Source organism: Cydia pomonella, chromosome 11, assembly GCF_033807575.1.
Source record: "Cydia pomonella isolate Wapato2018A chromosome 11, ilCydPomo1, whole genome shotgun sequence".
In the NCBI taxonomy this organism is placed as follows: Eukaryota; Metazoa; Arthropoda; class Insecta; order Lepidoptera; family Tortricidae; genus Cydia; species Cydia pomonella.
The window spans coordinates 23,066,947-23,089,982 of NC_084713.1; the positions used below are offsets into that span (position 1 = coordinate 23,066,947).

The 23,036-nt window shown below is 37.3% G+C and overlaps 2 protein-coding genes across 2 annotated transcripts; one reads left to right on the top strand and one right to left on the bottom strand.

Annotated features, from left to right (window-relative positions):
- The first annotated feature begins 5,593 nt into the window (after positions 1 to 5,593).
- On the top strand, positions 5,594 to 13,218 carry LOC133522531 (uncharacterized). Its single transcript, XM_061857896.1, has 4 exons — positions 5,594 to 6,074; positions 8,750 to 8,883; positions 10,151 to 10,273; positions 11,840 to 13,218. Exons 1-4 carry the CDS (start codon positions 6,072 to 6,074, stop codon positions 12,009 to 12,011), a joined length of 432 nt encoding a protein of 143 aa, XP_061713880.1. The 5' UTR covers positions 5,594 to 6,071; the 3' UTR covers positions 12,012 to 13,218.
- Positions 12,762 to 22,953, bottom strand: LOC133522518 (uncharacterized). The gene is made up of 3 exons (XM_061857880.1): positions 22,808 to 22,953; positions 17,654 to 17,726; positions 12,762 to 14,471 (listed from the first exon to the last, which is right to left on the bottom strand). Exons 2-3 carry the CDS (start codon positions 17,724 to 17,726, stop codon positions 13,729 to 13,731), a joined length of 816 nt encoding a protein of 271 aa, XP_061713864.1. The 5' UTR covers positions 22,808 to 22,953; the 3' UTR covers positions 12,762 to 13,728.
- Positions 22,954 to 23,036: the final 83 nt, after the last annotated feature.

The following is a 23,036-nucleotide window of genomic DNA, read 5'->3' on the forward strand; positions in this document are numbered from 1 at the left end:
GCTTTTCACTTGCTAATGTCACAGCTTTTCACTTGCTAATGTCACAGTTTGTCACTTGCTAATGCCACAGCTTTTCACTTGCTAATGCCACAGCTTTTCACTTGCTATTGCCACAGCTTGTCACTTGCTAATGCCACAGCTTTTCACATGCTAATGTCACAGCTTTTCACATGCTAATGTCACAGCTTCTCACATGCTAATGCCACAGCTTTTCACTTGCTAATGCCACAGCTTTTCACTTGCTAATGTTACAGCTTTTCACTTGCTAATGCCACAGCTTTTCACTTGCTAATGCCACAGCTTTTCACTTGCTAATGACACAGCTTGTCACTTGCTAATGTCACAGCTTTTCACTTGCTAATGTCACAGCTTTTCACTTGCTAATGACACAGCTTTTCACTTGCTAATGCCACAGCTTTTCACATGCTAATGCCACAGCTTTTCACTTGCTAATGCCACAGCTTTTCACTTGCTAATGTCACAGCTTTTCACTTGCTAATGCCACAGCTTTTCACTTGCTAATGCCACAGCTTTTCACTTGCTAATGTCACAGTTTTTCACATGCTAATGCCACAGCTTTTCACATGCTAATGCCACAGCTTTTCACTTGCTAATGCCACAGCTTTTCACATGCTAATGTCACAGCTTTTCACATGCTAATGTCACAGCTTTTCACATGCTAATGCCACAGCTTTTCACTTGCTAATGCCACAGCTTTTCACTTGCTAATGTCACAGCTTTTCACTTGCTAATGCCACAGCTTTTCACTTGCTAATGCCACAGCTTTTCACTTGCTAATGTCACAGCTTTTCACATGCTAATGCCACAGCTTTTCACTTGCTAATGCCACAGCTTTTCACATGCTAATGTCACAGCTTTTCACTTGCTAATGACACAGCTTGTCACTTGCTAATGTCACAGCTTTTCACTTGCTAATGACACAGCTTTTCACTTGCTAATGCCACAGCTTTTCACTTGCTAATGCCACAGCTTTTCACTTGCTAATGTCACAGCTTTTCACATGCTAATGCCACAGCTTTTCACATGCTAATGACACAGCTTTTCACTTGCTAATGCCGCAGCTTTTCACTTGCTAATGACACAGCTTATCACTTGCTAATGCCACAGCTTTTCACTTGCTAATGACACAGCTTTTCACTTGCTAATGACACACCTTGTCACTTGCTAATGTCACAGCTTTTCACTTGCTAATGCCACAGCTTTTCACTTGCTAATGACACAGCTTGTCACTTGCTAATGTCACAGCTTTTCACTTGCTAATGCCACTGACGTTTTTCAAACTTTTTCATGAAGCGACATTATTAGCTCGAAAAAATAATTTGACACACTTTTCTTCAGCAGTCGAGTAAAAATGTCAGGAAGTCGATATTCCATGCCTTGGCTTCTACATTATTACTGGGTAAAGTAAATGTCAAATCAAAACTCGTCCTATTTTTTAGCATTCTCGGAAAAATATAAACTGCGTTTGTAAACGCCACCATGCGACACTGGTGAAAACTAAGTACCTTGGATCCGAAATAAATTAAATATAATGGCAACAATAGATCATGACCTTTGAACAAAGAGGTTTAACTACCTATAATCTCATTTCAAATTATTTAAAATCAATGTCATTGCAACATAACCTTAAATTTCGTAACTCGTCAAAATCACCCGCCCACTGATTTGAAAAGGTGTAAAATACTTCAATTAAAGTTCCAAGTAATTTGCCTTAAGTCAATAGTTCATGGTTCAAAAGCCTTTGTTTAAAGAACAAACAAACTATAAAGACAAAATTGGTTTTGCGGGTGAGCAAATCCAAAACTAGTGCAGTCACATAACATATCTTAACTAGTATTAGACAGTAGCGAAACTGTTGGCAGCAAATATAACTTTGTCCAATTGCACTGACAAATGACATTTAGAAACAATTGAGTGCACGGATTGGTAACTATAGCAACAGTGTATATGATTGCGGGAATAAAGGAACTTCAATCTTAAGGTAATTACGTAAGGTTGTATTCAAAATATTGCCCAGAAATAAGATAAGAAGTTGCTAAAATTGTTTTCTGCTGAATTGTTATAGTGCTTAGTGTCAGGCTAAAGATTCGAGTAAGTCACATGTAATTTGCTGATTTTTAGGGTTCCGTAGCCAAATGGCAAAAAACGGAACCCTTATAGATTCGTCATGTCCGTCTGTCTGTCCGATTCTGTCACAGCCACTTTTTTCCGAAACTATAAAAGCTATACTGTTCAAACTTGGTAAGTAGATGTATCCTATGAACCGCATTATGATGTTTACACAAAAATAGAAAAAAAACAATAAATTTTGGGGGTTCCCCATACTTAGAACTGAAACTCAAAATATCTTTTTTCATCAAACCCATACGTGTGGGGTATCTATGGATAGGTCTTTAAAAATGATATTGAGGTTTCTAATATCATTTTTTTCTAAACTGAATAGTTTTCGCGAGAGACACTTCCAAAGTGGTAAAAAGTGTGTCCCCCCCCCCCCCCCCCGTAACTTCTTAAATAACAGAATGAAAAATCTAAAAAAAATATATGATATACATTGCCATGCAAACTTCCACCGATAATTGGTTCGAACGAGATCTAGTAAGTAGTTTTTTTTAATACGTCATAAAAATTTAAAAAAAATTTTTTTTCATCAAACCCATACGTGTGGGGTATCTAGGGATAGGTCTTCAAAAATGATATTTAGGTTTCTAATATAATTTTTTTCTAAACTGAATAGTTTGCGCGAGAGACACTTCCAAAGTGAAAAAATGTGTGTCCCCCCCCCCCCCCCCGTAACTTCTAAAATAACAGAAAGAAAAATCTAAAAAAAATATATCATATACATTACCATGCAAACTTCCACCGAAAATTGGTTTGAACGAGATCTAGTAAGTAGTTTTTTTAATAAGTCATAAAATAAAAAATATTTTTTTTTTCATCAAACCCATACGTGTGGGGTATCTACGGATAGGTCTTCAAAAATGATATTGAGGTTTCTAATATCATTTTTTTCTAAACTGAATAGTTTGCGGGAGAGACACTTCCAAAGTGGTAAAATGTTGAACGAGATCTAGTAAGTAGTTTTTTTTTAATACGTCTTAAATGGTACGGAACCCTTCATGCGCGAGTCCGACTCGCACTTGGCCGCTTTTTATGGAAGTTACGGTACCTACTTAAGAAATCGACAGAGATGGGAGAGTTGATGTTGAACGTTAAAAAAGTCATCTTGTATAATCGTTATGACATCCAGGCCAATTAATTTCAATTTGTACACTAATATACTCAATTTTTTATGTTTTTCCTACGTTTCTATACTGCTCTGTCTGTGTCCAAAGTGACAGTTCTTCAACCAAAAATGTCATTTTTGACACTGGCAGATCAGTAATATCAGTATCATATCAGAAACAGATCGAATAACAATAACTCGAATTAGCCAAATAGACTTTGTATGGTGGTAACAGTATAGAGGAACGAAAGATGTATGGATATTTTGGGAGACGTATTTTCTCCTAAGGTTGCATTCTTCGATACATTCGATAATTAAACACATGTCAAACAGAAGGAAATTGGCCCGGGAAAGTTAATTTTTTTGCCACAACGTGCGCTGTCATGGCTTAGGTATTTATTGATTCTAAAAATAATAATTTCACAGATATTTCGACGATTGGATATGAATATGTTGTTTGCGCACTGATTTACATGTGTAATCACACGATTGAAAGATAATTCAATAATCTAAAGATATAATTGAAAAATTACACACCGGATGTAGGTTTTACATAAAGGACGGGAAAATGGGATTTTCCGCTTTGCTGATGGTAAACAGTCAAACATTTAGAAAAATTAAAAAAAGTAAACTCCAGATCCAGAGGCCGTGAGTTCAAGTCTCACCCAAGGCAGTAATTTTTCCATTTTTTTATTTTAAGCTTAAAAACAAAACCGTTTTCTATGACTTTCATAATATTTCATACCGGCAATATGGTGGAGTAGCGGCGAAAATTACTAACCACTTTGCAGGGTTCCGTAGCCAACTAAACCCAGTTACAGTTAGAACCTTTGTGGAGTTAATTTCGCATTCATAATATAATTATAAGTATAGTTATTTGTGCAACAAGAGAGGAAAGTTGGTTTTTCTTGCGAGTGTTGATTTTTAGTCCCGAGTAAGCGAAAGATTCTATAATTGAATCACGGACGAAGCGAGTGATTCTAAGTTAGAATCTTAAGCGTAGCGAGGGACTCATAAACACGAGATGTAAAATAACTTTGCTCTCGTGTGACACATACAACTTTTCACCTCAGTAGTGCGAACATATTAAAGGTAAAAAAAATTCAACACCAAGTAAAGTTTATTTACATTCATGAATGAAAAGCATCATCATTATGACGGAAGCTAGTCTTACTCCCTGGAGTGAGGAAAGTCGCACTTTCGTCATTCCCCGGAGTATTCGAGCTGCTGAGGTGATAAATAATTATATAGTAGGGATCACTGCCGACAAAGTGATAAAATAACAATAAAAAAAATAGATTACTTTCCTAGAGATGTTTTTTTCCGCTTGAACCCCATGGAATGAGTAAGTAAATGCTCTTTATTGCACCACAGAGAAAACAAATTTAAAACCAGATTTACAATGTAAAGAAACGTAGCAACAGGCGGTCTTTTCTCTTCCAGACAACCTTAGGGTAGTAGGATATAAAAATGAGTTACAAATTTTTCGCTATGCAATGAAAATGAAATGAAACATTTTTTATTCCAGAAATAATATTCCATGGGTATGTAAAATAAAATAAGGCTATTTAAACTAAAGTCTACAATTAATAATACACCTAAAATAACTAAATAATACGCCTAGGAGCAGTTCACCCCGACTTCATGGTGACAGGTTGTGGTAGGTCCTCCAGCGGTCATGAAACGGGCTACAATACGCAATTTTAATGTATCACGTAAATCACGTTTATGTACCGTGGCACCCTGTATAACATTATTCTACAAAATCGTGTTTCACGTATTTTATTGGCCATATGTATATAAGTTCATATTTTTCTGCTTTCTTTTCTGTTTTTTTTAAGGGATCGCACTACTATGTCATATATTACTTTGATGTCATATCTTATACCTTTAGACGAGCAATTCTTGTATATAGGTATATATATTTCTGTGATCTCGGAAACGGCTCTAACGATTTCGCTGAAATTTGGTATATGGGGGTTTTTGGGGGTATACAATCGATCTAGATTAGTCTTATGTTTGGGAAAACGCGTGTTTTCGAGTTTTCATGCGTTTTTTTCCTTTGGCCTTTGATCTATTAGATGGCGCCACTTTTTGATATTTAACAAATTTGACATATATCAGTCAAACAATAAGGATCAAAGTCAAATGGCGTCGTAAAAGATTTAATTATGTGTGTCGAAAGATGACAGTAAATTTACGTCGGTACAAAGTTTTCTTTGACTATACAACTATATTTTAAAGTTTATTAAATTTATTTTATAGTTTATTAAAAATTTAAAAATTAAAATTAAAATTATTTATTTTCGTAAAATATACAGGTGTTTATAAAGTAGGGGATAGTGCTACCCGGTAAGCAAAAGTTGCCTGTATTGGGCAACACCGCTCTTCCTTAATTTACAGATTGTCACACGAAAATTTAAGTAAGTCTAATAATATATGTATACAATTAAAATCACATATAACAATTGTTTATAGAACTAGGTAAGTATCGGGGTTGTCAGACATGCAGTAGAAAATAGTAAAAAAGTAAAAAAAGGAATTCGTTTATAAAACGAATTAACGTTTTTGCATTATTAAAATATTATTTTATTAAATACCTACTTTTCTGTAACTATGCAGTTATTTTATATTTTATTAATGAGGGTACACAATAAAAGTGCGTTACTACTTACTATGTAGTAAACTTATGACTGTATGGAGTGTTCCGCAGATAAGGTGTCAGATGGTGTGATATCGTTATCGTTATCAAGTGATAACTGATAAATGATAAGACAGTCAGTGAGTAGTGTTCCTTGGCTCGACACGCATCATGCCGCTTTGAACTATGGTGAGTCTTATTTATTAATAATATTTACTTAACCTAACATAACCTACCTCAATTTTGTATTTTCTTTTTTGCGTTATATTCTGTCTTTTATCGAATCTTATAAACTATTTTTTGAATTTTAATAAATGAGGACTATTAGTAGCTTTTTAATTTGCCATAGCAGTTCTAAGAGTAGTGTTTAGGCTGCCTTTATGCCGAAGCGGAGATAAGAGGAAATTTGTGGAAATCAACTAATAGCATTCGTTGGAAGTTGAAATCAACACCTCTTTTTTGCTCCGCTGGATTACAACCAATGCTCTTTGTTGATTCCCGCACGTTCCCTCTCATCTCCGCTCATCTCCCCCGCTCCGAATGGCTGTCTTCCCTGTAAAATCCACAAAGGCAGACGTAAAATAAAAAAAAAAACTTAATTATAAGGAGACGCGTGAAGTAATATCTTACGTTGACTGTACCTACATACCTATATTGATTCTACTACTTAATGGTTACTTATTTTATAAACCATTTGTTGTGAATTAAATTGATTAGCAATAATCCATTGTTATATACATTGCTGTCATATTTTGGCTTTAGTATGACCGAATTAATTTAAAATTAGGTATTTTTACTATACTTACACGGATATCTAGTTAATTTTAACATAATGTCTCAATATTCACAAACAATTGTAAACTTCATAGACATTGCTCGCATATAAACAAAGGCGTTTGTTTAAAAGACTTATTTAAATTCAGTACAATTTTGTTTAGATATGTAGATTAAGGAAGTTATATGATTAAACTTGGTCATATTACACAGAGTTTCCTAGCTCAGAACCCCTAGTGTGAATTTATTCGATATGGTGTTTGCGTTAAGTCTTATTTTGTATAGGATTTAGAAACAGCGCGCCAAATGGGACGTTTTGAAAACTGAAAATGCCATACAAAATGAGACTTAACGCAAACGCGTACGTCACGTCACGCTATCGAATAAATTTACACTAGGGTTACAGGTCAGGATCGTAATTTACTGTATTGTTCAATTAATACTATAAACTTTTTTCATTTTCATTTTTCAGTTGTTTGTATTTCCGAATAATATTGCTAGCAACTGTACCTAATACACAACATCGCAGAATGCTCCAGATATCGCGTCTGTTATCACTTCTCATGTTATCTCACCGTCCGAATTCCGGGCTAATCTCACGGATATACAGACAACACTACATTAGTAAACACTCTCAATTGGCTATTTGAAAATAATTCTTTCACAAAAAACAACCCTCTGCTTAAAACAAATTTAAATGCCATCTTTTTATAATCGTGCAAAGCATACTAAATATGTTAAAAGAAAAGTGTTTGCAACAAAAAAATTGTATTAAAAATGCAATTTTTGAAAAAAAAAAAACTTAATGAAACTAGTTATAGTCGTAATTAATAATTATTACATACTGAGATATATCAATTACTTATGTTTGAAATATAATCCTTATCTAAAATATTTGTAACCGTAGATAGTTATAGTGCTGATAAGAAAATAATAGACTTTTGATTGGAACAAAAACTATTAAGATCTTACAAAATAGTTCCATTAAGTAAGAATCTAGTTCCATTAAGTAAGAATCTTATCTTATTATTCATCGTTATCAACTTTGTCACACTTCATGGATGCCGATGTTGACACACTCATTGCACTCAAGAGCAATGTAAACAGTGTGTTTTCATTGTTTAAGGCTGCGTTTCCACCAAAGATGTGCGAGGATGCGTGAGGGATGTCTTTGTTAAGTACGTACTGTATGAAATTGCATGAATTCTATAGTAATTTAAATTGTATTTTTAACCGACTTCAAGATTTCATAAAATAAAAGTAATTTTTTTTAAATAAAAGCTTTTATTTAAATGCTCTACAAGGAAGAAAATAAAATTTTCCTTTAAAATTTTAATCACCAACTTATAACCTCATTATACACAATTTATATGTTCATAAAAGCTTGTCGCGAGGTTTAAGTACCTATTATTTATTACATTACCTATTATTAATTAGAACACAAGAGCAATGAATATAGGTCACTTTGTGTTTTTCAGCTGTTGAGATGAAAAGGTGTATGTGGTATGCTGCCAACAAAAACGAACTAACTCTCTAATTATTGCAGTCATTAGATCGAAAAGATGGTTAGACTACTTAGATTAGACCTAGATAATTTAATTGAAATATTGATTATCAAAAATGTGTAAATGCACTTAGTAGATAAAATCAAACAAAATGATAAATATGGAAATAATAAATAATAATAAATAAATATTATAGGACATTATTACACAAATTGACTAAGTCCCACAGTAAGCTCAATGAGTTGAGGGTACTTAGGCAACGATATATATAATATATAAATATTTATAAATACCTACTTAAATACATAGAAAACACCCATGACTCAGGAACAAATATCCATGCTCATCACACGAATAATGCCCTTACCAGGATTTGAACCCGGGACCATCAGCTTCGTAGGTAGGGTCACTACCCACTAGGCCAAACCGGTCGTCAAAATGTATCAAGAAACATGATGTTTAAGGTGCATGCCTTTACTATGATTAATGTTATGATGAGTTGTAACAACCGCTTCACGAACGGAAATTATCGTGTGCAACCCTATTACACTTGGCCGTTATTTAAACTTTTTTGTCGTTTTGCAGGAGTTGGACCTGTTAATAGTGACGTCGGTGCTGGGCGGCGTGTCGTTGCTCCTGCTAGTGCTGGTGCTGGTGCTGTTCCTGCAGCTTAACTCCTTGAAGAGGCAGCTGAGGCAGACTCCTTCTATAAGAGTGCAGTTAGTATCTCATTCTGAAGTATACCAGGTGCTGTACAGGAGTTCGAGCTGATAATCGTGACGTCGTTGTTGGGCGGCGTGCCGCTGCTACAGCTTGAAGAGGCAATTGCGCCAGACTCCTTCTATAAGAGTGCAGTCAATATCTCATTCTGAGGTATACCAGGTGTTGTACAGGAGTTGGACCTGTTAATCGTGACGTCGGTGCTAGGCGGCGTCTCGCTGCTCCTGCTAGTGCTGGTGCTGTTCCTGCAGCTAAACTCTTTGAAGAGGCAGCTGAGGCAGACTCCTTCTATAAGAGTGCAGTAAGTATCTCAGTCTGAAGTATACCAGGTGCTGTACAGGAGTTCGAGCTGATAATCGTGACGTCGTTGTTGGGCGGCGTGCCGCTGCTACAGCTTGAATAAGGCAGTTGCGCCAGACTCCTTCTATAAGAGTGCAGTCAATATCTCATTCTAAATAAGTATATCAGGTGTTGTACAGGAGTTGGACCTGTTAATCGTGACGTCGGTGCTAGGCGGTGTCTCGCTGCTCCTGCTAGTGCTGGTGCTGTTCCTGCAGCTTAACTCTTTGAAGAGGCAGCTGAGGCAGACTCCTTCCATAAGAATGCAGTCATTATCTCATTCTAAAGTATACCAGGTGTTGTACAGGAGTTGGAACTGTTAATCGTGACGTCGGTGCTAGGCGGCGTGTCGCTGCTGCTTCTGGTACTCGAGCTGGTGCTGTTTCTGCAGCTCAGCTCTCTGAAGAGACTCCTTCCATCAGAGTGCACTCAGTATCTCATTCTGAAGTATACCATACACATCCCATCTTCGTCATCGTCAGCAGACGAGCCGCCTGGGAAGCGGTCATCGTGGCCCATGGACACATTAAGCACATGCATTGCCAACCCTTAGAATCTGCGTTGGCAATAACTGATGGTAAGCGATGACCCGATTATCGCCGCCCATGGACACCCACAGTTAAGGACTCCCAATCATTTAAGTCGGTCTATATTAGTGTTTTAGTCATTGACAATAGGTTTAATTTCGCAATTTTCTTTAGATACTACAACTAAGACAGATCCCACACTAACGTCTCCCAAGCATCGGCGTCTGGTCAACTCTATGGCTGCTGCTCGACGCAAAGTTGGCGCAACTGCACAGCGACGCCATTTTCCACAGCGCTGACTAGACACCGACTCTCAACCGACGCTAGTGAGGGGTCTCCTTAACATCGCATTGTTCTTCACTACAACTTGGGCTATAATCTCATTTATTCATGGTTTCAGGAAACTCAGGATGGACGACAAGAACCACGCCTTCCAAAACCCGACGATTTCGCCTGATGAGGAGCTGTCCCGGCGCGGGTACTCAATGTACGTGGCCGACGACGCCGAGAGGGCAGCCGAGCGGTACGTTGTCGACTTTAACCTGCTAAGTCCTGATGTCGTTTTAAAAGGACAAGTTAAAATAGAATTATTAATCATAATGGAATAAAAGGTTCCAAATTAAAAACTGCAAAAACGACTTAAGAGTTTAAACGTCTATACTTGTAACTGAGTTATAATATTCATTATGCAACGATTTAGACAACTATAATATCCATCACTTACTGTATCGAACAAACGACATCAACGCGCCTTTAATCCAACAGGTTACCTCTTCGTTTAGGAGGAACTTAATTTTAGTAGACACCAGCTTTGTTTTATTATTTCCGTTAATTCGTAGACCAGTTCGACATATTTCATTGTTAATAATCATCAATATCTGTTGCCGCCCGCATTCAGCGTATTTTACAAATTATCTCCAAAACGGAGTGACTGATTTGCTTGCGGTTTTCTGTAAAGATTTCGTGATACATCAACGAACATTCTTAGATACAGTTTAACATAGGAGAAATCATGTTATACTGTGGTCGCTAGTTTATAGGCTTAATACGAGTAGGTACCTTCTTAGTTCACCCAATAAACCGATCTAATCTATTGCCCAAATAATGAGTGTATCACGCTAAACAAACGTAAACAATTTGGTAGGAAGTTTGAATCACTCATAATCCTGTCATAAACTTGTTGACGATAACATTTCTACGATAAACACGAAAACCACGAGTGCTTAGTATGATACACTGTCGTGGTAAGTACGCTGATATGCTCTCAAATCATGTTTTTATACATGTGCAGTTAGCAGCAAAAATGGCCAAGCGGGTGACGTGTCTAAAATAATATAAAAACTACTTTGTTACGATAATATATAAGAGCATAAAATAATTTTGTTTCGTATTTTAAATTACTATCAAGCGTTAAAAAGCATCTCGCGTGAATTAATGGGCATTTATTGTTTAATAAGTGCAAAACAAAAGACCTAGTAAATCCAGGAGTAAACGTAATTTTAATTATATCAACGGTAACAAACATTTTGCAGCAAAATCACTTACCGCAAATCCGTCGTCACAGCAGCTCGGGCCACTTCTTGCTTGAAATGTCTTGTTGTACAATTTATCAAGAAAACAACATTAGCGATTATATTGTGATTTAATTTGACACTGTAGTGGTCGCTTGTACTTATTTTTTGTCTAGATACTAAGGATGTCAAAGAGGTTGATAGAAGGACCAAGTTTAGGCACATCACATACCCAGCAGTAAAGAAGTGTCGTGACGCCATAATAAACGTCATAATTTCATAGAATTCATTGAAAAATCTATGCAGAGCTGGCTTAGTCCGGCTCTAAAGCTTTGTTTGATTAATCTGTGATCTTGCTTAAGTATATAGGTAGGTATCATTTTACGAAGATAAATAACATTTAATTTAGAGTACTCGTATACGTTTACTTAAATAATCTTTAAGTTGTATTATTGTCATTTACTTAAGTACATAATAATTAACAAAAATAATCTGATTATTGTACAAATGAAAATCATCACGGTACAACTTCTTCAAACCTCCGCATTGTAGATACATTAACGCTCGTATTCCTCCAGGCAGACGGGTGGGCAGTTCGTAGAGGAACTCTCTCGAGAGCTGGACCACCGGCAGCAGCGGCAGTCCACGGCACCGCCGTTCCTGCTGCAGAGCATCCAGGAGAACAAGCGGAAGAGCCTGTCCAACCCTGCGGCAAGGCAGAGCGAGACTAACCCCAACTTTATCTACTAAAAACTGGATAATGCCGAGAACGTCTTCAACATATAAGCAGTGCGAAACTAACCCTAGCTTAATATTAAAACATTAGCAGAAGGTCATGGTTCTATTTGCATTCCGGTTGCTGAATATCCAGGAGAACAAGGAAGAGCCTGCCCAATCCTGCTGCGAGGCAGGCTGTCACAAACTCCAACTTTATCTACTAAAAACTGAGAACAAACAGAGAGCGTCTCCAACAGATACACAGCGCCAAACTAACCCTAACTTGATGTATTAGTACCCTAACAGAAGGCCATGGTTCCATTCCTGCTGAAGAGCATCCAGGAGATCAAAAAAGCTTGTCCAACCCCGCGGCTAGGCAGAGCTAGACGAACTTTAACTGTATATACTAAGTGCAGCAGAAGTCCATATCTCTGTTCTTACCTTCCTCCGCAGAAAGACAAATGAAAAGCTACTTTTAACTCCGTATAGGGCACAGAAAACCCTAAATTCATATACTTACTAGCCCATCTTATACGTTTATTATGCGGTGATAGCGCTGATATCATGAATTTGTTATTGGAATTGAAAATCTAATGAATCGGCCTTGATTCCTCGATTTCAACACTGGTACTATATTATACCATGTCCTTCTCTATCTTTCTATTCTGTTTACCGAATAATTAGGTGTTATTGTAATCCCTATGATCTTTTAATAATGTGATGAACTTACAGACTTATATCTGACGGCATAATAAGTGCCAAGTAAAATGAAAATCTTGCCAAAGGCAACCAGAGTCAAGACAAGAAGTCAGTATGGCAAGACAAGACAGTCCAAAAAATTACAAATATTTATTTAGGTAATGTTTACTTTTAGTGCACGAAATAAGCATGGTTTTTGCTATAGCATTTCTCTGTCATATGTATAAGCATGTGTGTAGCACCAAAAATGTGAGAACAGTCCTTAATTCCTTATGTAAGCAGTTCCGCTGTTCCAGATTGCAGAAAATGCATGTGCCAAATAAACTCCAATATTTTAAAATGGATGCGAAGCTTGGTTTAAAACTGGTATTGTCTGCTGTGTGAGCACACGAGGACGCACCAGTGCGCTCATTCACCACACAATGCCGACTGTGAGTGAAAATGCTTTTTAACCAGCTTTCGAAAGAAAACTACGGTTCAAAAAGATAATAATTTATTTTAAGGTTTACAATTAAGTACGATTAAAGCTACTCTAAATCTTGTACTTGTTTTAATTAATAAATTAACACAACCCCTTAAATAATTAATAACAATACTGGCAGCATGCACAATAACCTTGCTTGTGAATCAGGATTATGACCGCAGCAGCGTTAATGTTGCAACGATACTGATATAGCTAAAAAACTTAAGTAAGTCACCTGTTGTATGTAGTTGTGGCGCATTAGAATAGACAATACATGTGTAAAAGACACACACAAACAAAACAAATGTCTATTCGAACACGTCACAACTACATACAACAGGTGACTTACTTAAGTTTTTTACCTATACAGCGTTTACGCGGGTGATATGTTACTGTGAGTCTCTTTTATAATGCTTAAATATTTAATATTAAATATTTATTTAAAATGCTGCTGCTATCGCCATCCGAATGTAACAAATATAAGTAATCATACATTTTTCTGGTCAAAACATCCAATAAATTACGAGTATTATTTTTCAATGGTGATCTGATTAATGAAGACCATTTATCTATCAGACTACTAATAGTTTAATCGGAAATAATGGTATGCTTAATCTTCCTCAAAACAGGCCCCGTTCTTACTCTAACAGAGGCGTTTCTCTGACGACAGCGTCCTGACACACACCGTGGTTTCTGAATATCATTACTGTGTATAAACCTGGGATTTGGAGCTGGCTTCTTCCTTCGACTCTTCGACACTCCATAGCTCACATATTTAGCCAAATTCTCATGCTCATTATTCACTTTCTTATTTCCTTTTTTCCCCTCATGAGCTTCTAAAATATCCTGGATACTCTTATACCCTTCTGTGTCTTCGGGGCTGGTCGCGTAGCTAGAGAATTGCGCGAAATTATTGACTGCTAAAGTCTTAAGAGCATCAATTTTCTTTTTCTTCTCTAACAATTCGAGCGTTTTATAATAATTATAAGTTGCTGGATCATTCGCTTGACTGATTGGTGTGAAATCATTGTAAGGAATGAATTTAAAGGACGGCTTCGTCGGCTTTGGATCAAATGCCTCTATATTCTGTTTTGTCAAAAGATTATTATAGTTGTCGAAAGAATAAAGGCTTGGTTGCTGGTCCAAGTCTCTGTCTTCTCCGGTGTCGATGTACCGTTCCTTTTTCTCGGAAGCCTGGTTTTTTAAAGGACTCAAGTCGACGCCAAAGGACTGATTGGGAGGTAAGGTGGACCCGAAGAGCTCTCGGTCGGAGGTCTTTCCGTAGATTTGTTCGAAGACTTTGTAGTCGTCAGTCCAAAATGGTGACAGGCCTGGAAAAAAATAATATTATTTTGATATTTACTTTTAAGCAGATAAAAAACTAGGTAGGAGTCAGTTTTGTGTCCGTTTAAACCTAAAATACCTTAAACCCTACTTAAATGATGACAAACGCTAGAACGGTCCGGGTCCAGCTCCAGACCGAGGCGACCGACACTTTTTTTTATGACAGGTGACCGGTGATCACCTGGTGCTTTCTATAGAAAACGAAGTGTCTGATGCCTGGGCTCGAACCCGGGCTGTTCTAACGTGATTATAGAGCACATTGGAATATCCAATGTAACTTTATGTAATGTAACTTTACCGTACTGTAATTTCTTGGGACTCTAAGGAGGCGATGCGTATCGTGTATTTTGTTTTGATTATCTTGACCACTAAAGGGTTAAGTCATCTCAGTCGCTTTTTCGGGACCTCTAAATGGTGACAATGAAAATTTAGTTGTCTAAAATGTCATACTCATCAAACAAATAAATTCCTTTACTGAGATTTGAATTTGAGCCCAGGTTCCTCGGGTCATGCCACTACCAAGTAGAATAGGCCAAAAGTTTGTAATAGTACATTACGATACAAGTGCGAAAAATTCGAAACGAGTGGCAATAAATTAAAACACGACCGAAGGGAGTGTTTTAAATCGGCACGAGTTGCGAATTACCTATTTGCACATGTATCGTACAACGTTTTACAGTACATATGGCCCTTTTAAATGTTAGACACCGTAACGTAATACCTATGCTAATTTTCGAACTAGTGCGGTAAAGTACCACCATATGTACTGTTATAGTACATTACGATACAAACGCGAAAAATAGGAAATTCGAAACGAGTGACGATAAATTAAAACACGACCGAAGGGAGTGTTTTAAATCGACACGAGTTACGAATTACCTATTCGCACATGTATCGTACAACATTTTACAGTACATATGGCCCTTTAAATGTTCGACACAGTAACGTAATATGCTAATTTTCGCACTAGTGCGGTAAAGTAGCACCATATGTACTGTAAATACAGTTAAAATACCCTCAGAATCTGTCTCCTCAAAACTAACAGAAACCCGTTTGTTTGCTCACAAGCCAATGAACTTAAATCTGAAATGACTACAATGTTTACGTGCGGTGAAAAAGCTTGTTTCGCAATTTCTATATTGACATCAGAGACAGGTAAAATTAAGATTGGTAATGTCCATAACTCCGTGCAATGATGCGTCATGGTTTCAGTTTATTAATTTTATATTGTTTATGTGTAAAGTGCTTATCTAGCGAACTAAAAGCATAATAAACTCGATGTGGCAAAAATATGGGACCTAATTATCATGAAATAATTTAATATCTATCATACCATCTGCAATATAGCTATGCTGCACAGAATCGCTGGTGCAGTCTGAATAAAAATGTTACCTGGATAGGGGTCATAACTACTTAGGTATATGGAACAGAAACTTCGCCATAGAGGCGCCATTTGCAACATGTTACACATAATACGAGTATGCCATGAAGACTGCCAGTCTTTAACGTTACCTCGTCTCTAATTGGCATGCAAATAACAGTATTAAATAAGTATATCACCGTTGGGCGTCCGGAGACGTAATACTTTCGTTTTCAACATTATATCGTTACATTCATGTATTTGTTTATGTAGTTGAGTTGACAATTAACAGATTTCTCATAATTGGCTGTGCTCTGAAGAATTGTTTGACATGATATAGCCTGTCCGATTTCTAAGATCAAGTTCGCCATTTACTATGGCGTAAGTACTTGATCTTAGAAAAACGGACAGACTTATACCAACGGCCGCTTTCTATCACCGCACCGTCGGCAGGGTGTTCATCCTCACACCCATAGAATCCAAATGAGCTTCCTGCCGAGGTTTTCTCGAAGGGTTACAGAGGGTTCCTCGAAAAAGGAGTGGACAGGTTTTTAAAGGGTGGGCAACGCGCATATAACACCCCTGGAGTTCCAGACAGCCATGGGGTGCAATGACCGCTTATCACCAGGCCGTATGCTTGTTTAGCAGCGACGTGGTATTAAAAAACCTTTATTGCAAAGAGATAAAGCCCAAATATGGTCAGCTAACTGTTGGTATGTTTGATTATTCGTTCATAATGTTCATGTTCACTTTTACCGTGACTATAGCAATTTCCTTATAGGAAAGTGAAGTGAAGGTATGGTAGATTAGTATATAATAAGCTAATGGTGCGTAAAGACTTTTTGAAGAGCACGTCATTTCTATGAGAAAAATAACCTACCTATTGTGCAAAATTCTATTTATTTGCAATACGAATAACTTTCATGCGGGTAATTTGTTACTAAACTTTTTATGAGATTCTCTAAAGGACACTAACGTCAAGTTACCATTTCCAAACATTCATTGATTGTATAATAAGATGTGTACAAGCTAGTAAAAAGTTGTGCCCCCAGAGTTTGATAGCTGAAGAAAATGGCGTTCGTGTTTAAACGTCACCACGTTCCATCCACGATCCTGCAAATCTTTAAGAAAATACGAAAAGAACAAAATGTTCTTCTTCTTCAACCTAGCGTTTTCCCGGCCTAGTGCCAGGGTCCGCTTTGCTACTCAATCTTCTCCACTTTGCCCGGTCTTCGGCATCCTCAGGAGTTAGATTGTTCTCTTTCGTGTCCGCTGTCACGTCGTCCAGCCAGCGCTTCTTAGGCCTACCGCTGCCGCGTGATCTAGGGCCTTGAAAGGAACAAATTGATTGAAATAATTCGTAGACGCACTACTTAACTCTTGTCTTACGGACAGTAAGGTGAAGTGGACTTGCCAGGATGTTTTGCTAAAATTCATTTCCTAGCCTTTTGGCTCCTTAAGATGATTGTACAGTCAACATCAAAAGTAACGGATCAAACAAGGTGTCAAAGGTATCTACCATTCTGTAACAGCCGAGCAAAAACTGAAGGGTCTATATGTAGAAAAATTAAGACTGTAAAAGATATACTTCTGAAACGTGAATATCAAAGATTTATCTATATTTGGAAAAGTTATCAGGAATATCAGATACTTTTGGAGCGTTGTTTCGTCCGTTACTATTGATGCTAACTGTACTTAGTGGACTTACCAGGTGGTAGTTCTTACCTTTCATATGGTATGGTGAGGTAAAAGACCAGGTGTTTTGGTAACTTTTGCCTTTTAGCTGATAATGTCGGTATGTATACTCACCCGGTGTTCTGGTAACTCCACCGCCACCGTGCACCGCCGCGGTCAACACGCAGATCGCGCTTAACCACTGCATCTGTAAATATGTAGGTAAGTTATTTATTATTTTTCTCCGTATGGAAAGTGTTAACTGTCGGCACGCTGAGCTAAACGAAGTTGCCGCTTTCCGGCGCCGTCAAACAGAAATGATATAAATACACACTTATAGTTCGTTGGCGTTAAGAATGTAGTAAAATCATTATTGTCCGCCAGCCTAACCGCGCCCGTAACCAATCAAATCGTTCCTAATTAGAAAGTCAAGTTTACAGGGACTACATAGTTGAATGCATATTATTTCACACCTAAATAGAAGGAAATAATACAGAAACACCGTAGTAGGTACGTACTACATATAAGTAGAGGGTAAACAACAGACAAATGACGAACTTCTTTCAAGAATATAATAATGAACATTGTAACAAAATTGCATTCATGAAAATTTTAAATAAGGAAATTATGGAAATGGTTTGAGAAATAACGTTACCTACAAAATGCTTATCAACCCTTTCCCAAGTAGCATTTTACTCCATTTAAGAGTACACATTTAGTTCCCAGGTGTACTTGAAGCATTATTACAGTTCACTCGTGATGTATAAGCTGCATTATTGCGATTAATAACACCTATACCTGTCTAAGGGACTTATAGGAGGGTAGAGTTATACTTTTATACGACTGTTGGTGTTATAATACTCTAACAACTATCCTTTAGTCAGCCGTCTGACTAAGAGCATTATAGGAGGGTAGAGATACGGCAACCGCTGTTTAACAGCCTACTTGTACGATGTTGTAGAGCTAGCATTTTAATAGAACACACATGGTCATTTATAAAGCCAAAAGCTGTTATGTTTACTTGTTTGAGACTGTTATACAGCTAGTAGCTGTAGTAGGACTTGTTTGTGATCATTAAAATAACCTTTTTTTACTAGCTGTACAGAAGTGTTTAAATGGTTCGCATGTGCACTGTAGGCTGTTAAAAGGATTATATGTGTTGTCCATTAACATCAATAGCAGTTTATTTGTCCACAAGTACTACTCTAATTTGCTGTAAGCTGAAAATGAATGTGAATGTGATATTCTATTACACTTATCCCACAAGCTGTGTGTTTATATTACGTCGCGTGCAAAAATTTCTGAAAATGAATAACAAACCTTGGAAAATAAGAGCGAGAACCGGTGGAAGAAGAAAGGATCTCTAAAATTTCAGTATATTGAAAGAATTATACGATGATACACAATTGACCTAAACTACATCTTAAAGCTGTACATTAGTTCACATTAGAATAAATTTATAGACATTGGCTCTGTAGTGGTACAAATGTGGGACTTTATATAGGTAACAGCATTCTAACAGAACACATGTGAACCTATTATACGCTCACCGCATTAAATTGGAGTTATATCAGTTCACATAACCGTATTTCATTTCCACCATTTTGTTCTGCGTAACCTAAAATATTTACCAAATAAATCTCCAAAATTATCATGCAAATTTATCACAAAATACGCAGATAGAGCGATTGAGTTTTGGTTTCATGCTATAATTAATTACCGTAGTATAATTATAATGCCAATATAATGTCAAAAACTGAAAATTGTTGATTTCCTCTCAGCCAGTTTTAAATATTTTAAAATGAATATCGCGTTTTTACAGAGGCGCGTGAATATTTTAGCTGTAAATATGTATACATTTCACGATAAACTTGCATTCCCATAGCATTTAACATTATTAAGAATTTAAAACAGGTACTTTACCGCGTGTTATCATAAAATTTATCCAAAGGATATCCGCCGGTGTTTCTGATGGCACACAAAAAACCAAACTTAATGAGGAATAAATAAAATAAAGAAATATAATGGACCCACGTGAATTTTAGGTAGCACTGGAGTACTTTTGTCGGATTTTATAACTGTGATAGCTGTGTATTTAGCCACTTGTTACTCTTTATTACACTCATGTACGTTGTATGGTTCACACTGCGTCCCATATAGTGCCATTAGTCAGCCTTAAGTCCGATGTTACTACTTAAACTGCTATTATAATGCTATTATACTGCTAATGTACAGCCACAGTGAACTTAAGGCTGTCTAATTTGTGCCCAAACTGGTTCTATAAGAGCATTATAGCAAGCTATACAGCTCTTATACAGCTGACTTACACAGCTTGTGGAGTACATGTGAACGACTAGACATCTCATATAGAACCCCGAATGCTACTTGGGTTTCGAGTGCCTTTCACGGTTGACAGCCCAATGTACTTTAGCCATTTACTAAAGAAAAACCGGCCAAGTGCGAGTCGGACTCGCCCACCGAGGGTTCCGTACTTTTTATTTGTTGTCATAGCGGCAACATAAATATATCATCTGTGAAAATTTCTATTGTCTAACTATCACGGTTCATGAGATACAGCCTGGTGACAGATAGACAGACAGACAGACAGACAGACAGACCAAGTCCTCCAGGACAAGTCCAACCTAAAAACTGACCAAGTCCTCCAGGTTGGCTGGAATCAAAATGGGTGTCTTCAAGTTACGCGGCTGACATCCTTACCACTAGACCAGCCGGCCACACAAATAAATACACACAAATATTTTTTATATAAAATAATTTGATTTGTTCCCTAATTGTAATTAAGGTGTATATCGAAGATTGGTCGCATGTAGGTTTATTTATAGATACCTATACTTAATATAGAGTGTGAAATTGAAGACCTTTTTACCGGCCGCGACAAACGATAGATAATGATACGAATGCAATCAACAAAAACCGTGGGAAAGATGGTATCGGAACTAAATTCAATGGCTGAAACAAACGCCCTAATGAGATACGCGAAGTGCTAGTTTTTCTAACATTTAGAGGCAAATAAGTGAAGCGGAAGGAGTGAAAGTGATCAGTTTTCTGTCTATTTACATACTCAAACTATTTTCTTAATATGAATATGAATAAACTGAAATAGATGTCATTCGAATTAAGGAAAAAGTGACGAAGTCCACCGGTGGCCGAGGCGGGTATCGAACCGGCGCGGCGTCTTCAGTCTACGCGACTAACTTTCTGACGGTGTATTCCCATCTGTCGCCATCCATCCATCTGTGGCCGGCGGGGACAAATGAGAATGAATCCTTCCCATCTATGACCGTGTCGGTTTCTTCCTTGCTTTTTTATTATACAAGATGGGAATACACCGTTCTGACCACTAAACCACCCGGCCACGGCAATATTACCCGTCCCAAATAAAATAATAATAATATAATAATTCAGCCTTTATACGTCCCACTGCTGGGCACAGGCCTCCTCTCATGTGCGAGAGGGCTCTGGCTTTATAGTCCCCACGCTAGCCCAATGCGGATTGAGGACTTCACATACTTACACCTTTGAATTTCTTCGCAGATGTATGCAGGTTTCCTCACGATGTTTTCCTTCACCGAAAAGCTAGTGGTAAATATCAAATGATATTTCGTACATAAGTTCTGAAAAACTCTATGGTACGAGCCAGGATTTGAACCTGCGACCTCCGGATTGAAAGTCAGACGTCATATCCACTCGGCCACCACCAAAAAAGCCCAAATAAAAAAAAAGTTATTTACTATCGCAAAAAATAAATAAATACAGCAACGAATAAACAAAAAAGAGCCAGCTGTAGGGTGTAGGGTGTTGTCGACTGTAAGTTGAGTGTGTGTGTAGGGATGTAATTCTCTAAGTGTATGCTACTCGTATCTTTGAAAGACTAGGTGCCTTTGACTAATTCTAAGGGCGAGCAACGTGTGTCTATACTTCCTATACGAATGATTTAAAGAATTACGGGATAGCGAGAGACATGGGTACCGCTATCGCTATATCGTAATCCTACAAGTTGGTTGCCACTGCAAAGCCACTAGGTTCCCAATTTCGCTCGTATTTCAAAAATATCGCTTCGCCGTTTTCCACATCTAGGGTCGAAAGAGCTCATGATTCTGAGTAGAAAAAACGTTATAAATATCCTAATTTAAAAAAAGTGTAGTGTACATATAGGTTGGAGTACGCATGTATAATTTTTTTTCTGCCCTCCTCCCGGCGGAAAAATAGTATGCGCACCACGGGAGGAAACTTACGACAATCCATCCCGCGTGTTTGCCAATTTTACACGCGGCACGCACTTTCCTACTTTTCCTCCCTTGGGACACAAATAAAGAAAAGTTGCGTTATAGTATGTATAAAATGCATATTTTTTTCATACGTCATCTTATGCCCGCGCACTGCTGTCAAAATAAATAAAATGTTTGAAAACCAATTTTTTTTCAAGTCATTAATAAAAGCGGAAATATTATTTTTAACAACGAAATATTTAACGAGTAATTTCGAGCGCTTTTTAGCAATATCTTTTTTAAGTTTTTGGAGTGGGGAATCCCATTAATAGATATTTTACAATAAGATAGCATACAAGTCATTATCCTTAAAAAAATTATAATACTGAAAGGGAATAAATAAAAAATATTTACTTATATGAAAGTTCATTTACCGACCTATTTCAGATAGATGCCAAATAACTTTTTATCTTGATCCCAAAATGTAACTTTTATCACTATTAGAATTTATAACCAAAACTGAAAAAAAAAATCGCTTCATCCTAGTGTACAACTTCAAATAAAATAGCCCATCTTTATCCACATTTTCGAATAAATAAATAAATATATATATTATAGGACATTATTATAAACAAACATTGTCAAAGTCCCACAGTAAATTCAATAAACCTGTGTCGCGAGTACTTAGAAAACGGCATATAATATATAAATAGTGAAAACATAGACCCCACCCATGACTTAGGAACAACTATCCATTCTCATCACACAAAGAAATGCCCTTACCAGGATTAGAGCCCGGGACCATCGGCTTCATAGACACGGCTACCTACTAGGCCAGGCAGGTCATCAAACGTTAAGCTGGCCATACAAAATTACAAACTAGGGTATGCCTGCGCAGTTTTATCAACTGCAACGGTAAAACGGAGTAAAAGTGTGTGCCATTCGACTGTGCAGTTTCCAACTTTACCTGTGCAGTTGAAAAAACTGCGCAGGCACACGTTAGTGTGTATGGCCAGTTTTACACAAATCAAAAGCAACAGGATATGCAGCGTCAGCTTACCTCGGCTCAGGTTACAGCATCGCGGTACGGCCGGCAATGAAAGTGCTCTGGAAACGCTGGCCGCTATATAAGCTCTCATTGAGTCGAGGACTGACTCGTTGCGACGAATTTGAAGGAGGAAAGTTTTGCGTCGAATGTTCGTTCGCGATAGAAGACATGTTGTAAGTTACCAGACAGGAGTTACAGTTCTAAGCCCTATCCATAAACGAAAAAAGTTAAAATTTGGCAA